Here is a 14,853-nt window from a genome sequence, read left to right as displayed (position 1 = left end):
AGCACCTCCTGCCCCTTATCCAACCCCCTGCTCCCTGCCTCCTTACCATGCCGGAGCCAGCCACGCCACCGAGCTGCCCGGCAGGAGCGGCGGGCCAGAGCGCTGGGGGCGTGGCGGCATGGCTGCGGGGGAGGGGGAACAGCAGGGGAGGGGTTGGGGGCTAGAGTCCCCAGCCGGGGGCTCAGGGGCCAGGCAGGTTGGTCTAGTTTGCCCACCTCTGTGCTAACGTATCACTGCCATTGTTCAAGGGGAGAAAGGCGATGCCTAAGATCTCCCTACTTCATCAGCAGGTTCCAGTTCTTCTCCTTATTCTGAGCAGCAGTCAGTGCTCAGCTTTTGCTTCTGCGGCCTCAGAGACTCAGGGCGTTCCTACCTTTCCGCTCATTCCCGGGGCTCACTTTTGACCAGTGATCAGTGATTTGTGGGCCTCCCTTGAGCTACTTTGGCTCCTGACCTTCAGAGGTGCCAAGCAACTTCCAGCTCCCAATAACTTCAGCTGGAGTTGTGGGTGCTCTGCAGCTCTGTGAATCAAGTCCAATGCTGGCACCCTACAACTGAGACCCCTCCCTCCCCCAAATCAGTGAAAGGGGGCCAAATCTGCACAGGACAGGGCTTTGGGGTTTTTTTTCAGCTGCCGTTGGTTCTCAGGGCAGGAGGAAATGCAGTTTCATTGTGCAATGAGAGGAAGGGAGAGACACTATGCTGGGCCTATGCATAGGCTTGAGATGCCCCAGGCCTGCAGACATCATTCTACCCAGGAAGGGCACACATGCCTCTTGCTGTTTGGGGGTAGTACGACTCCATGCTCCTGGCTATCCTTTTAAATAGCACAGGACCTGATGGTATTCAGAGTGTCACACCATTGCTGTGCCCATAACCCAGCTGATTGTGCAGCCTTTAGAGTGCAGATCACCATGGGTGCATCGGTGGCTAACCCATCTAACATTCAAGTCCCCACTGTGTCTGCCTTCGGGCTGCTCAAGATGTGTCTGTAAACCATTGTCTGGCTTGTCTCTTGTCACATTTAGGCTATGTCTACACGACCGCGGTAAGTCGACCTACGCTACACAACTCCAGCTACGTGAATAACATAGCTGGAGTCGACGTGCCTTAGGTCGAGTTACGGTGGGGTCTACACTGCCGGGGGGGGGGGGGTCGACGGGAGAAACTCTCCTGTCGACTTACTTTACTCATCTCATTGGAGGTAGAGTACAGGGGTCGACTGGAGAGTGATCTGCTGTCGATTTGGCGGGTCCTCACTAGACCTGCTAAATCGACCGCCAGTGGATTGATCTCAGAGCTGTAGTGAAGACCTGCCCATGGAAAGAATTCTAAAGACATAACATCTCAGTGCGGCTGCGAAGATCTCCATGACAGACTACGACAGATGGGGCCACCTTGTCAGAGGGGGACACTCCCTGATCTCCCCTTGTGCATGACCAGCTTTGTACAAGCACTCACTTGTCTGGGCATTCGTCACCTTCTGTGTCTTGTACCTGCCAGCAACAGTGTTTAGATGTGCAAATCCACACAACAAGATTGTGCGTGCATTCCTGCAGTACTAAGTGCTAGTGTGCAAGAATGGCACATGCCAGGAACTGCACACACAAAGCTGCTCATGCATAAATATTCCTGTTCATCTCCATAAGCCTGCAGGGTGCTTAGCAGGCAATAAAAGACATGCTGCTGGCTACAAAGAGCTGACAGTCTAGTTGAGATAAGACCATGAAGGAATGGGATGGACACTTATATGTAGGGGGTCTACTTAAATTGTGGAGAAATCAAACACATTTTTCACAGGTTGGTCACGGCATAAATAACAGATTTTGCAGATGTGTTGCACATCCACAAAATTTGCTATTTATGCTGTGACCAATCCACGAAAAATGTGCGATTTCTCCACAGCATGTCTCAAACTGGGGGCCCCCGACACAAAGGGGGTCACAAGCCTATTGTGGGGGGGGGTCCCGGTATTGCCACCTTTACTTCTGCACTGCTGCTGGCGGCGGTGCTGCCTGAAGCTGGGCGGCGGGAGAGCAGCAGTTCTGCAGGCAGTGTCACTGAAGGCCAGCAGCAGCACAGAAGTAAGGGTGGCAATACCATACCAGGCCACCCGTACTTCCCCGATGCTGTTGGCAGCCGCACTGCCTTCAGAACCGGGTGCCTGGCCAGCAGCTGCCGCTCTCCCCTCTGCCTTCAGATCTGCCGGAGACCAGATTTCATGGGGGAGAACAAACTTCATGGTCTGTGACACGATTTTCACGGATGCAAATTTGGGAGACCCCAAATATGAGGAAAGGGTACATGTTTTCACATTCACACATCAGGTTTGTTCCTTTTATAATTAGAGGTGGCTTTGGTCCCGCTTCCCGTCTCCGAGATTGACACTGGTGTCCCTCTATTAACTTCGCCAGCAGAAGAGACAAGAGAAACAGGGTCTATGTTTCGAAAACCTGAATTGAAATGGCAATGAATCAAACTCATGTTGATTTTGATCCGTGCAGCTAAGCATCCACATCTATGACTCGCTATTGCACTCCATGGTCTTACGCAAGCCTAGCCCGAGCCAGAACTGATGTTAGCCTAGGTTGGGCATTAATTAGAGAAAACGTAAGTCTGTCCTGCAGGAATTCAGATTTTTTTCCTCCCTTTTACCTCATCAGTGTCATCGGGAAAGTAAACTTTGTGGAAAATTTGGGTGGTTTTGTGTTGAATTGCCTCCACTTCGACCAGATGGGGAGGATACTTCCTGGAGCCATTCCTATAAGACAGGAGGTTTACCGTGAATATGGCACTGGAGAACTCGCTGCTGATATACTTTTATACCTGACAAAAACAGAATAGTATCGTCCATAAGGACCTAATGAAACCCCTTGAGCAACACAAAATGGAAAGAGTTCTTACATGGAAAATGGTTTTAGGATAGGAGCTGGGAAAGGGCTCACCCACGTGGCTATCCAGCAGCCAAAAGGAGGACACAACAGAGAAGGGGCTGAAAGATCTATGATTTATTAGGGCTGCTGCTCTGGTTAGGTACAGGAATGAATAAATCTTGTAGTTTTCATATCCAATCTACCTTCCCCCAGAACGGCCCATGGAAATATGAGCAGACAAAGCAATCACGGCAAGGATTCTTCTGCCCTACTTTATTTTATTATTTGTATTGTGGTAGCGCCTAGAGGCCATAAGCAGGATCAGGGCTGAATTGTGCTAGGTGCTGTACAAATATATAACAAAAGAATGGTTCCTGTCTCAAAGAGCTGATAGTCTAAGTGTCTGAAGAGAGATAAGAGGTGGCTACAGTGACCAGCGAGAGGGAGCTCAAGGTCACAGCCAGTGAGGTGTGGTTATTATAGTAAGTAGCTGTCACAGCACCAGAGCAGCCTAGCCACGGAGGATTTTATGGGCCTCTTACTAGATGCAAGGGTTAAGCAGAGCTCTGAAGGGGGAGAATGTGTTTATTTGGCTCCTGGATATCACAGCGATGGGTACATTAGGAATGCGTGGATAGCCAGACTAATACTACTTGGCTTTTTATCCATAGCGCTTTATTAAAGGAAGGTAAATAGAGTTATTCCCATTTCACAGCTGGAAAACAGAGGGGCAGAAAGATGCATGGGGAAATTTTCAACTCGCAGAGAAAGGCAATGGGTTAGGCACCTTTGAGCGTCTCCCCCAGAGGGATTTGCCCAAGGTCCGACAGCCATTCACGGCGGAGACAGGAACAGAACCCACAGCACCCAACTTCCAGCTTAGAGCTCTGTCCACTGGAGTAGACAGACAGAGAGATGCTTAACGCTTTGTTCTAACCCTTCCCCACTTCCTCAGCCAGCAAATGCTGGCAAATAGCACGCACACACACACACACCCATCACATCTACCAGGTGTGCTCATCACATCTAGCAGAATGTGGTACCATACCTCAGTGCTTTCTGCAGTCTTTGTATGCAGTCTGTGGCTAGGGGGTGATGCTTCCGGGACTGGAGAAACCTCTGGACATGTGGCAGGAGAACATTGCTGGGAGGGAAAAGGCCTATGCACAACCAAAGCAGCTCCCAACCCTTTTCTTCGCTGTACCTTAAAGAGACAGACACACAACAGGAAAATCAAACTCCCCAAAGGGACACTATCTACCGGAAAGGTCTGAGCCGCCGTTACACTAAGGCCCCCTTGACACTCCTCTGGCAGTGTAGAGGGGCATGGAAGTGGCCATCAGTGGCATTTACCCCACTTTCATCCTATTCAACACTGTCAGAGTCGGGTAAGGAACTTGAGCACAGATGGAAATTCAGGTCTGAAAGCTTCTTCTCTCAAGCCTTATCACACTGACACTAATGTTAGTAATGGGGTTACATATATATCAGAGGGCAGAGATTGTAGAGAGAAGATTCACCAGCACCAGACAACTGTAGAGAATGGACCGTGGAACTGCTGTGGAGGAAGAAGCTGCCACATAAGCACCTGGGCTGGATGTCTGGGGAGAGGAAGAGGGAGGAGTCAAAGATCACACCAGAGTATAGGCCTGAGTGACTGGGAGGATGGTGGTAGGGTCAGTAGCAACAGAGAATAGGTGGAAATGTAGAGCCTGTTAAATTTAAATTTATGGCAAGACGTCTGCCCTGGAGGAGATGTCATAGAACCAGAGGGAAATCCAGAAGCAGAGGAACAGAAACAAGTCCAGAGCAGACAGACAGATTGGAGTCATCAGCACAGAGATGGTAGATAAAGTGATGATAAAAGTCTTTAAAGATGACAGAGAGACCGGAAGACTTCTGGGCCTACCCATTCTGCAGAACCCCCCCGTCAGACCTGCATTACCCAACACAGATAGTTAGAGCGGGGTACATGGGGAAGAATGACTCTTACTTGATGTGGTTGTCAGTGAGCTGCTTGAGGATCTGACAATAGATTTCATCTTTCAATGGTTCAGCTTTCAAGGCACTTTCAAATATTTGGTCTGTTAGCTCATTGACTGAGCGGGTTCTTTTGGATGGATAGTCACCCATATACTTCAGCACAGGTACACGGCAGCAGTCAAGGATACAGCAACAAGGAGGCTTAGGGAATGGCTTCTGATAACGACCCAATTAAAGAGTTGCTATGCATCACTCCAGAGGTGGCTGCACTTTGGTGGTAGGTATATAGTTAATCTTCAAATGTGCTTTGGGATCCTTCTGGATGGCACCCATAATCATAGACCCTTATGTGTCATCTTGCTTTCTTAGGGTGGAGAGTCTTGGCTGGGGGGGGACACATAGGCCCAGAATGAGTGCGACCCTTTCTTCTGACCATGTAAGTGCCATGGAATTATTATTGTTAATGGCCAGATCTTCAGATGGTGTATGCTGGCATAGCTCTGTTGAAGTCAATGGAGCTACACACATTTACACCAGTTAAGGGGTCTGGCCCATCCTGTTAGTTCTATTGTAACTATTATTGTTTAGTACAGCGTGTTTGAAATGAATTTTCTGAATTTAATTTTGGTTGGGGGAAAAAAACGGGAAAAAAATTTACGAAAACTTAATCGAAAAATTTCCCCCCAGTTTGGACCAAATTTTCCGCTTATCATTATTAAGGAATGGCTCACACTGCAATTTTAGGATATGAGCTTTAACTACCACATAATGCTTGAATCCAAGTTTGGTGCATCCAGTTTATAAAGATGCAGGTCATCTGCATAATCTGCATCTGGGTCTGTGTATGCATTTTGACCGGCCCTCAGAGGTCAGGGCTGTTTGCGTCCAGGAGTTTGGTTCAGACCCATCTCTCATCATTAGCATTTGTATGGAGTCCCATGGTTAAGGCTCAGATTTCATCAGGAATATTTTTAGTAAAAATCACAGACAGGGCACGGGTGTCCGTGAATTTTAGTTTATTGCCCGTGATCTGCCTGTGATTTTTACTAAAAATATCCCTGACCAAATGGGAAGGGAGGAGGGTCCAGCACCCACTGCTGCTGGGGCTCTGGGGTCCCCTTGCTCCCCCCACCACAGCAGCTGGGAGCTCTGGGGTCCCCTTGCCACCCGCTGCACCCACTGTGGGTGGGCAGCTGCGGGGAGCCCTGTCACCGGCAGCAAGTGGGAGCTCCGGGGTCCCCCTGCCGCCCTCGGCAGCTGAGAGCTCCAGGGGACCGCCACCACAAACAGGGGCTGGGAGCTCCGGGGGACCCCAGTTGCCTGGAGGCTAGGAGTTGCTGGGGGGCCTGATGGTAGCAGTGACTCTGAGCTGTGGCTGCCTGCTGACAGCTCCAGCCCCAGGGCAGAAAATGTCACTGAGGTCTCTGGAAGTCACGGATTTCCTGACCTCCCTGACATAATCATAGCCTTACTCATGGTGCCTGACCCAAAGCCCATTGAAGTCAATGTTAGTCTTTCCACTGACTTCAGTGGGCTTTGGATCACCCCATAATGCGACTCCTTGGGCCGTGCCCCTATGTCGGTTTGATCTATTATGGGCAACCTTTCCACAGCACTGGAAGGATATCAATGAACGCCATGCAGGCTTCCTGGGACAGCTCCTCACTGCCCAGGATCTTCTTCAGCAAGGGCTGCTTGATGGGCTCTCGGGTGTAGCACCACAGTTTGTCTTTTCCTCGATTTTTGGTGATCATGACCCGGCTCAGAGTGTGCTTCGGAGGCGGCCTAGCAGCAAAAACAAAGCAATGAGGAATCGTGGAGAGATTACGAGGGATGAGATGGCTCTATGGAGCCCAGCTTCTGAACTTGGGGGCCAAATGTAAGGCCCCCAGTTCTGCATTAGGGCGCTCTTATAGGGTCCAATCCAACTCCCACTGAGGTCAATAGGAGTCTCTCCGTTTCCTTCAGTGATCACTGGGCAAGCCCTCTAGTTGCCTAGAACAGTTGCCAGGCTCTAGTTTATCTGGAGTTAACACACAGGATTTGCCATACCAGAAGAGACTAATGTTTTTTAAAGAACAGGTTGGACAAACACCTGTCAGGGATAGTCTAAGGTTTAGTTGGTCCTGCCTCAGTGCAGGGGACTGGACCTGATGACTTCTTGAGGTCCTTTCCAGCCCTACATTTCCATGATCCTGTGTAATGTTCTACATATGATTCAGAGGCTGCAAGGCCAGAAGGGACCATAAATTAGTCGGAATAACTCCTGAATAACACTGGCCATAAAATTTCATGTAATGATCAGACTTCTGATGTTCTGCCAACTTATACGCAGAACACAACATCCTAAATCACAGCTGTAGTCATAATGGGCCAGACAAGCTGAATAATCCTGCTCCAATAATCCTGAAATGCAGCCATTGATTCGGCTCTGCCTTAGGAATGAACTCAAGTCCCTTATGTAGGCTGAAAAGGTTTTTTTTTTTAAAGCTTCACCTAAAATAATCATAGGAGAACTCTTCCAAGGTGTACGGCTTCACTCTTTCTTCACTGTCTGAAATCGCCAACTGGGACATTCTGATAACATCTTGCCTCTGGTCAGGGGTCATCGTGACTAACGCCTAGAGAATACAGGAGTCATGGTTAGTCAATGTATTTTAGATGAAAGAATCTTTGTGTGTCCAGAGAGGGAAAGCAGATGAAAAATGAAAAGACTGAAGATGAAAGAAAATCATGCTGTAATGAAAAAACACCGAACTCTTAACTTCAAACTAATAAACAGCAACAACGCTCAATCTTAGTGGAACTATGCAGTCTTGTGTATTTCTTAGTAATTAACACAGGGGATCTCAAAAGTTTCTACAGTGTGGACCACATCCTAAGACAGAAAGTATCTTATGGACCCACTTCCCCTGTCATTCATAGCTGCATAGACACATCTCCCCTGCCCAAATATCATGTTCAAATTCAAGCCGCAGTGACATCTAAGAAGATTCAGCCATATTCTAGGTCCAAAGTGGGTGGTTTTCAAACTAGCAAGCCCAGGGGAAAGGCTAATAGGTTGTCCAGGCAGATGAAATCTAGTTCCCCTCTGACTCGATGACTTGTTTACCCTCTTAGTCATTTCTTGCTTCCACCACATCATCGTCAGGGAGATTACGGGCCTGATCTAATCTTTGAAGACAATGGAACAACTCCCTTTGACTTCAATGGCTTTTGTATCAGGGACCTGCCAAGATGCACCACCCCTTAGGGTATCTTACCACAATCTCCAGAGGTGGCATGGTGACAGTTGGCAAGACGTAAACACAGTCCGTTGGGAAATCTCCTCTCTGTTTGGTCCTTTCATTGACCCCATTGGCCCAGCCCGAGTTCATGACATGCTCTCCAGTGTCCTGGTCCATAACAATCAGGTCTCCTTTAAGGAAGCTGAGGAATCCAGATTCTTCTCCCACTGCAGCAGAAGTGGCTGCTGTTATTTCCAAACATCCTTTGGAGTAATTAGCTTGTCTACATGCCTGCCTAACACACCTAACCCTGGGAAATCAGATCCTATAAAACAGGTGATTGCTAAATGTGTATAGTGAACAAATACCACTTACAGAAATGCTTGGGCTGGCATTTTCAAAGGGAACGAGGAGAGTTAGGCTCCCAAATCCCATTGGCTTTCAATAGAAATTGGATGCTCAACTCCCTCAGGCACTTTTGAAAATCCCACTCTAACCAAAGGTCTTACACACTGATTTCAAGGTCAGAAGAGACCACTGTGGTCATCTAATCTCACCCCCTGCAGAACACAAACCAGAGAATTTCACCCAGTAATCCCTGCAGCAAGCCCATATCTTCTGGTTGAGATAGAGGATATATTTTTGAAAGAGATATCCAATCGTGATTAAACAAAACCTTTTATACATGAGTGCTGCTCTTGCAGGAGAAGCAGGCAGCCTTCCCAGTGCGACATATGAACGATTGCCTGCCCTAAAGCCAGAGAATAGCCTTTGGGTTGGTCAGTTTACTCACCAGGGTTTGGGTTGTCTTGGAGGGTGACAACATACTTTGATCTTTTCCTTAGTCCTTCTAGGAAGGTGACAACAAGGTCCCGGATGTCCTCTGCATTGTTGGAGGTGAAGGTGTATTCATCGCCTTTAATGGTGGCCAAGGTGAAACTCTGTCCTTGGAGCTTTCCCCCTCTAGAACAGGGATCATAGGAAACACATTCATTAAACCAGTGTTACCCTGAGATCTGGGGGAAAAGGTTCACTACTGGCCACCTCCATCGTTCCTGGAAAATGTGCATGTGCGCCTGTTGTAAACACGCACTGCCACCCGTGAGGACAAACATGCACGTAGCACTGTCAAAATGGGCTTCCCTCTATGTACAAACACTGCCGGGCAAGTGCACATCTGGGATCCAGGCACACACACAGGTACACGCACACCCATTTTGCTGGCACAACTCAGGTGGAGAGTTTTTAAAATTTGGTCCTAGCGTGAAGGCGAAATTGGCTCACAGATTCCCAGGCCACAAGGGAGCATTACGGTCATTTAGCCGGACCTCCTGCATAACAAACACCAGAGGTTATTTTCATTTTCTGGGTTTGGTGCCTGGTCACTTTTGTCTGAGAGAGTGTGGTGAAGAAGAAGAAGAATGCTGATTGGGAATGGGGGAAAGAGCAGAGCAAACCTATAGCAGGAGCTCTAATCTGACAGTTAAGCTCTTTGGAGCAGGGTCTGTCTTTTTTTGTCTCTGTACAGTGCCTAGCACAATGGGGTCCTGTTTCAGGACTAAGGGTCCTTGGCCCATACAAATAATAATAAATTCAAAGTTATGGGGCGGTACCACTGTGTGGCGGAATTAATTCGGTTTGTAAATAAGACAAATTTATCCTTGACTCCTCCCTATAATAGAAATCAGTATATGCCTGTGCCTACCAGAAATCAGTCTAGCAAGAGTATCATAGAAGTTTTCTGTAACATACAGAGCAAGGTGCAGAGGAGAATAGATCTAAAGAACTGCCATGGTACCCTGGTCTCTGCTTCATTTCAGAAATGGCCTTGAGGTTCGATTTAGGTTCAGCAGGAATGTAGTTCTCTTCATGTGCTTCCAAGACATGCTTTATGTCTGCAGTCTGTTCTGACTCTATGTTTAATATTTCACATGTATACAGTGCTCAGGAGAAGCCTCAGACAAGCCCATAAGCCCCTTAACACAACACAGCAAATTCTACCCTTGGACAAGAGGAAGCTGCTCCTGCTTGATTAATTGCAAGAAGATGCTTCCAAGTATTGCCTTGTGGAAAACATCACATGCTTTTAGTGTCCTTTCTTTTAACTGCTAATAGGGAAACCACCATGCTGGTTAATAAAGATTGAGACCAATACTGTCAAACTAGGGTTGCCTATGTCAGACATCTAAATAAAGGAGGCTTAAGAGCCAAATGTGCTGGGCATTTGTAACTTCCCCTGAGTCAAAATATGCCTAAATATGGATTTAGACATCTAACTTTAACCCACACAGGTCAGTTTTGGCAGAGTGCATGGGATGTGAGAGATGTAGCTGCAGGACTCCAACTGGAATGAATGTTCCTGAACACTCAGCCAAAAGGGCAAGTGTGGCAGAATCCGCCAAATAGCACTTTGTTGCTTTCAGCAGAGGAGACAGTAGCTAAGTCACCAGATGCTGCTTTGATGTTTCCCTGCACCCTGACCTGGCCTAAGCTTCCTACAGTGCAGCTCCATGCTAAAGCTATGCACACACTACACCTTACATCCGTATAAGTGATGTCACTCAGGGGTGTGAATAAGCCAACCCCCGAGTGACGTAAGTTACACCGACCTCAGCAGCAGTGTGGATGGCGCAGTCAGTGGGAGAAGCTCTCCTGCTGACCTAGCTATCGCTGCCTGCAGGGGCTGGAGGAATTAAGTCAATGGGAGAGCTCTTTCCCATCAGCTTAGAGCCTCTATCAGTTCTGTAGTGTAGCCATAGCCTAAGTCCTTTAAAGCCAAGGAATTCAACACACCATTTTTAACAACTGTTTTAACACATCATTACCGCAACACAAGGACGAACTGATTCATTCTGTTCTTCCTTACCTACTGCTTGAGACAGCAGTGATCTCTGGGAAGGAGAGTTCTAAGAGGACTTGTTCTTGTTCATCCACAAAGTACACTCCGGTCCAATTCACAGCTACAATCACATCATTCTTGGGCAGGCTGGGCCCTGGGTTGAAGACAATATGCACAATAGATAAATCTGCAGGCAACTATCTGACTGTAAACGATAAAACGCTGGTTAAAAATGGTTTACAAATTGGACAGACTTTTAGCTCTCAAATCAAGTTGTAAAGGCCAGAAAGTCCCCGCCTTGCTCATTAGGGGAATGTGGTAAAAGCATCATAGCTTGAGACATTTATAGTCAGGTTGCACTGAGTGCTATACAAGGCAATCCTGTGCCTTCAGGAGGATGGACCAGATCACCCAGTAGGTCTTGTTCATCTCTAGCATATATAATTCTCTTTTATTTCATGGATGCTCATCCTATGGCAACACATTCTCTGTTGGGTTACCTGAGAATTTGAAGGCTTCATAAAATCTAGAAAACAGCAAAGGCCACTTGAAACGTGCAAAGTCCACCACTTCTTCCTTGACTTTTTTGGGGTCTGCTCTCTTCTGGGTATAAATTCCCTACAGGCAAACCAAACCAAAACCAGCATGAAAAAACAAATCAACAATACCCAGGTTAAAGCCAGGAAGAGGTCTAATTAAAAACAAATCAATGGGGCTACATCAGTTTACACCAGCTGAAGATCTTGAAGTCACGAGACCTCCGACAGTATCAGGATGAGACCAACGGCTTAAAAAACTCACAGGGAAAGTAGTGGAAGCCCCAGTACTTGAGTTATTAAAGGACTGGACAGGACAAAGGTATGGAGAATACACTGTAGGGAATGATCCTGCACTGGAAGGGACAGGGGAAGGTCTAGATGATCCAATAGGACCTTTCAGCCCTTGTGCTTAGATGAACAATACCCTGTGGTGGAGACAAAGCCATCGGAGTCATGGTGCCTGATTCTCCAGGAGTATAAATCAGGAGCAGTTCTACTGAAGTTCAGGAAGTTTCACGAGTCTCACACTGGTGTAAGAAGTGAGAGGAGAATCAGGCCCATAGTGTTTTATCTCAAAACCTGTTGTCATGAATGGAGTCTCTGCTCTGCCCTGCCCTCCTCCAAAGCTAGAAATCCATCAGGAATGGACCTCTGAGGAAACACCTAGCCAGGCTGTGTAGGACTTCATAGAATCATAGAATATCAGGGTTGGAAGGGACCTCAGGAGGTCATCTAGTCCAACCCCCTACTCAAAGCAGGACCTAATTTTAGCCCCAGATCCCTAAATGGCCCCCTCAAGGATTGAACTCACAACCCTGGGCTTAGCAGGCCAATTCTCAAACCACTGAGCTATCTCCTCACCCTTGGACCAGGCTCCATTCAGAACGTCACTGGGTGTTAAGGTGGCCAATGTGTTTGTACAGTGCCCTGAACATTGGGACCTCTATCCTGACCGGTGCCTCTAGGCACAGCCGTAACACCACCATATAAGAGTCCCATGATTTAAGTGGAAATCCCCAGTGATACAGTCTTAGCCTTAAAAATAAGGCTCTCTGTGATATCTTCCTGCCATTCAGTTCCTGTTTCAAAACCCAGTGCAAAACCAAACCACTGAAGTGTCTCTCTCCTTCATTTGTGACCCAACTGGCATCAAGAATGGCTACACACTCTGGTTTTTGCCCCTGGCTCTAAATTGATCCCTGGGGGAAACATCCATTTCTGTCTCAGCCTCAGATGGGGCTGAGACTGAACCCCCATAGGCTGATGCAGCCAAACTTGCTGGCTGTTTAACATGCACAGAGCCTTTCTGTTCACCCTCTGGCCAACACCTACCTTTTTATGTGCAGCTATAATGAGCTGAGCCCATTTTTCCACGGTTTTCGAAGCAGTGATCTCTCTGTCAGGGATGTAGGAGGGGATTAAGTTCAGGAGTCGCTCCAGCACCATCGCCGCCCCATAGTCTACGTAGTACTGCTGGGAAGCCAGTTCTGCCAAGTCTTCTTCCTGTAGGAACCAACAAGGAAAGAAACTACAAGGAGGGAGTCACTTTAACCTCTCTTCTCCTGGAGCTCAATTAACCCTTTGCAGACACAGACTGACTGAATTTCAATGGGATTTCACTGGGCTTTAGACCAGGCTCTAAACACTGGCACTTTACAGCGCTGCAACTTTCTCGCTCGGGGGTGAAAAAAGATGGGGGTTTTTTGGAGTGCTGGGAGAGCCAGTGAAGATGTGCCCTAAGTGACTAACTCCTCAATGAATAAAACATCACACAAATACTTCCTTAACTACCTCCCCTTTCTATGGACCCCACCTGCATTCAAGTGGGAGAAAGACTGGGTCTCATGTGCTTAGCAGTGATCGCTGCAACTGTTACATGAACTGCAGATCAATGGATAACAGGAGAGTAGAGAAAATTCCCCTCTGAATGTTGCTTACCAAAGGCTCTAGTACTTTAGTTCACCTGATGGCATCATCTCTTTTTGATTAAGCAGGTTCAGCATCCATTGTTGAGCACTGAGATGCACGAAATTACCTCTCACACCAGAGGTGTCACCTGAATGCAGATAACATCTCATTGGATGCTATGGCCATGTTTGCTCCAGAGCCATGTCTAAGCTGGCAAAGTGACCAGTTGCTGGCAACTGGTGTCAGCAAGGTTTACAACCAAACCAATACTGAACATTGGATAGGCACAAGTCTAGCTGAGGGCAAACTGAGTTCAGCAGAGCGCCAGGAACTCTGGTTAAAACCTGAGCAGGTTTGAGCACCGTGAACAACTCTGTCCTTGTCTACACTTGCAGTTCAATCCTGTTCAGCACTGGTTCAATGACACCCTTTTCTGATACCTGTAGTCAGCAATTGGTAATTCTATTAGTGTAGACAAGGCTTAGTGAGTATAAATCAATTGCGCCTCAGCACATCTCTTGCACTTATGGAGCAAATCCACCTCTCTCTTCATAAATCAGGCAAATTGCTGAAGAACAGATACCTGAATGGAATACACCTTTGTTTTGTACTATGTCTTTCATATCAACTGTATCCCAAAGTATTTTATAGAGACATGATATAGCTACAGAAGTGGAGACTGGGAGCAAGAGATATAGGCAAAGGACAAAGGATAGGACTACAGATAAGATTTGAGATGGCGAGTCAATGAGGCAGAGATACAAGAAGGTAATCTAGATATCATGGTGGTTGGGCACTTTATAGACACACAGTAGAAATCTCATGTGGAGCTCAGGAGAAGAAGGGGTAGAAGCAGACAGAACAGAAGATAGATATGTTGGATGAAGTCCAATGGATACTTTAAAAACAAGGAGGACAAAACACCCAGGCCCAGATCCTTCCCAGATTCTCAGTGGTATTTAGGTCCCTAACTCCGTTTGAAGATTAGGGCCTACATTTTCAAAGTAACAAGTACTTTTGGGTTCCACAATTTTGGGGTGCTTAATTAGACATACCTCGAAGGGGCTTGATTTTCAGAAGTGCTGAGCACCTGGCTCTCTAAAACTCAGTCCTCTTTAAGGTCTCTCAGGTTGGGAACCCAAACACTGAGGTAGTCAGAATCACTAGTCACTTAAGCCAAGGGGCCAGACTTTGCCTTGGGATGCTCATGTGCAGCTCCCACCGATTTCAGATACTCAGGGGCACCTCCCATTGATTTTCTCTGTTTGTAAGTTGGCTCCTTTGACTTCGGTGAGAGTTGTTTGTGAGTTTCTCCAGGGGAGAAATTTGGCTCTTAATGTAGGAAGTTCATGGTGTTGGGTCCCTTATTAGTAGAGAGACAGACAGCAAGAACAGCATTCATTTTAAGGATTCTGGATCCTACCTACGTAAATGAGAACAGAATATTCACGTGCCCAATTTCCCAAGCCAGGGGGCCAAGGTCT

At 47.3% G+C, this 14,853-nt stretch overlaps 1 protein-coding gene across 1 annotated transcript in view; it reads right to left on the bottom strand.

Moving 5' to 3' along the window:
* MYO7A (myosin VIIA) overlaps nt 1-14,853 on the bottom strand; it is a 183,785-nt gene that overhangs the window by 15,633 nt on the left and 153,299 nt on the right. Inside the window, exons 34-43 of the mRNA XM_074955335.1 lie at nt 12,794-12,964; nt 11,423-11,540; nt 10,950-11,076; nt 8,877-9,046; nt 8,120-8,310; nt 7,353-7,477; nt 6,484-6,641; nt 4,867-5,020; nt 3,922-4,077; nt 2,656-2,761 (exon numbers count right to left, since the gene is read on the bottom strand). Coding sequence (XP_074811436.1) covers nt 2,656-2,761; nt 3,922-4,077; nt 4,867-5,020; nt 6,484-6,641; nt 7,353-7,477; nt 8,120-8,310; nt 8,877-9,046; nt 10,950-11,076; nt 11,423-11,540; nt 12,794-12,964 — 1,476 coding nt within the window. The remainder of the gene's footprint in view (nt 1-2,655; nt 2,762-3,921; nt 4,078-4,866; nt 5,021-6,483; nt 6,642-7,352; nt 7,478-8,119; nt 8,311-8,876; nt 9,047-10,949; nt 11,077-11,422; nt 11,541-12,793; nt 12,965-14,853) is intronic.

This window comes from Natator depressus, chromosome 1 (genome assembly GCF_965152275.1).
Source record: "Natator depressus isolate rNatDep1 chromosome 1, rNatDep2.hap1, whole genome shotgun sequence".
Classification (NCBI taxonomy): domain Eukaryota; kingdom Metazoa; phylum Chordata; order Testudines; family Cheloniidae; genus Natator; species Natator depressus.
This window is presented reverse-complemented; position numbering and strand designations above follow the sequence as displayed.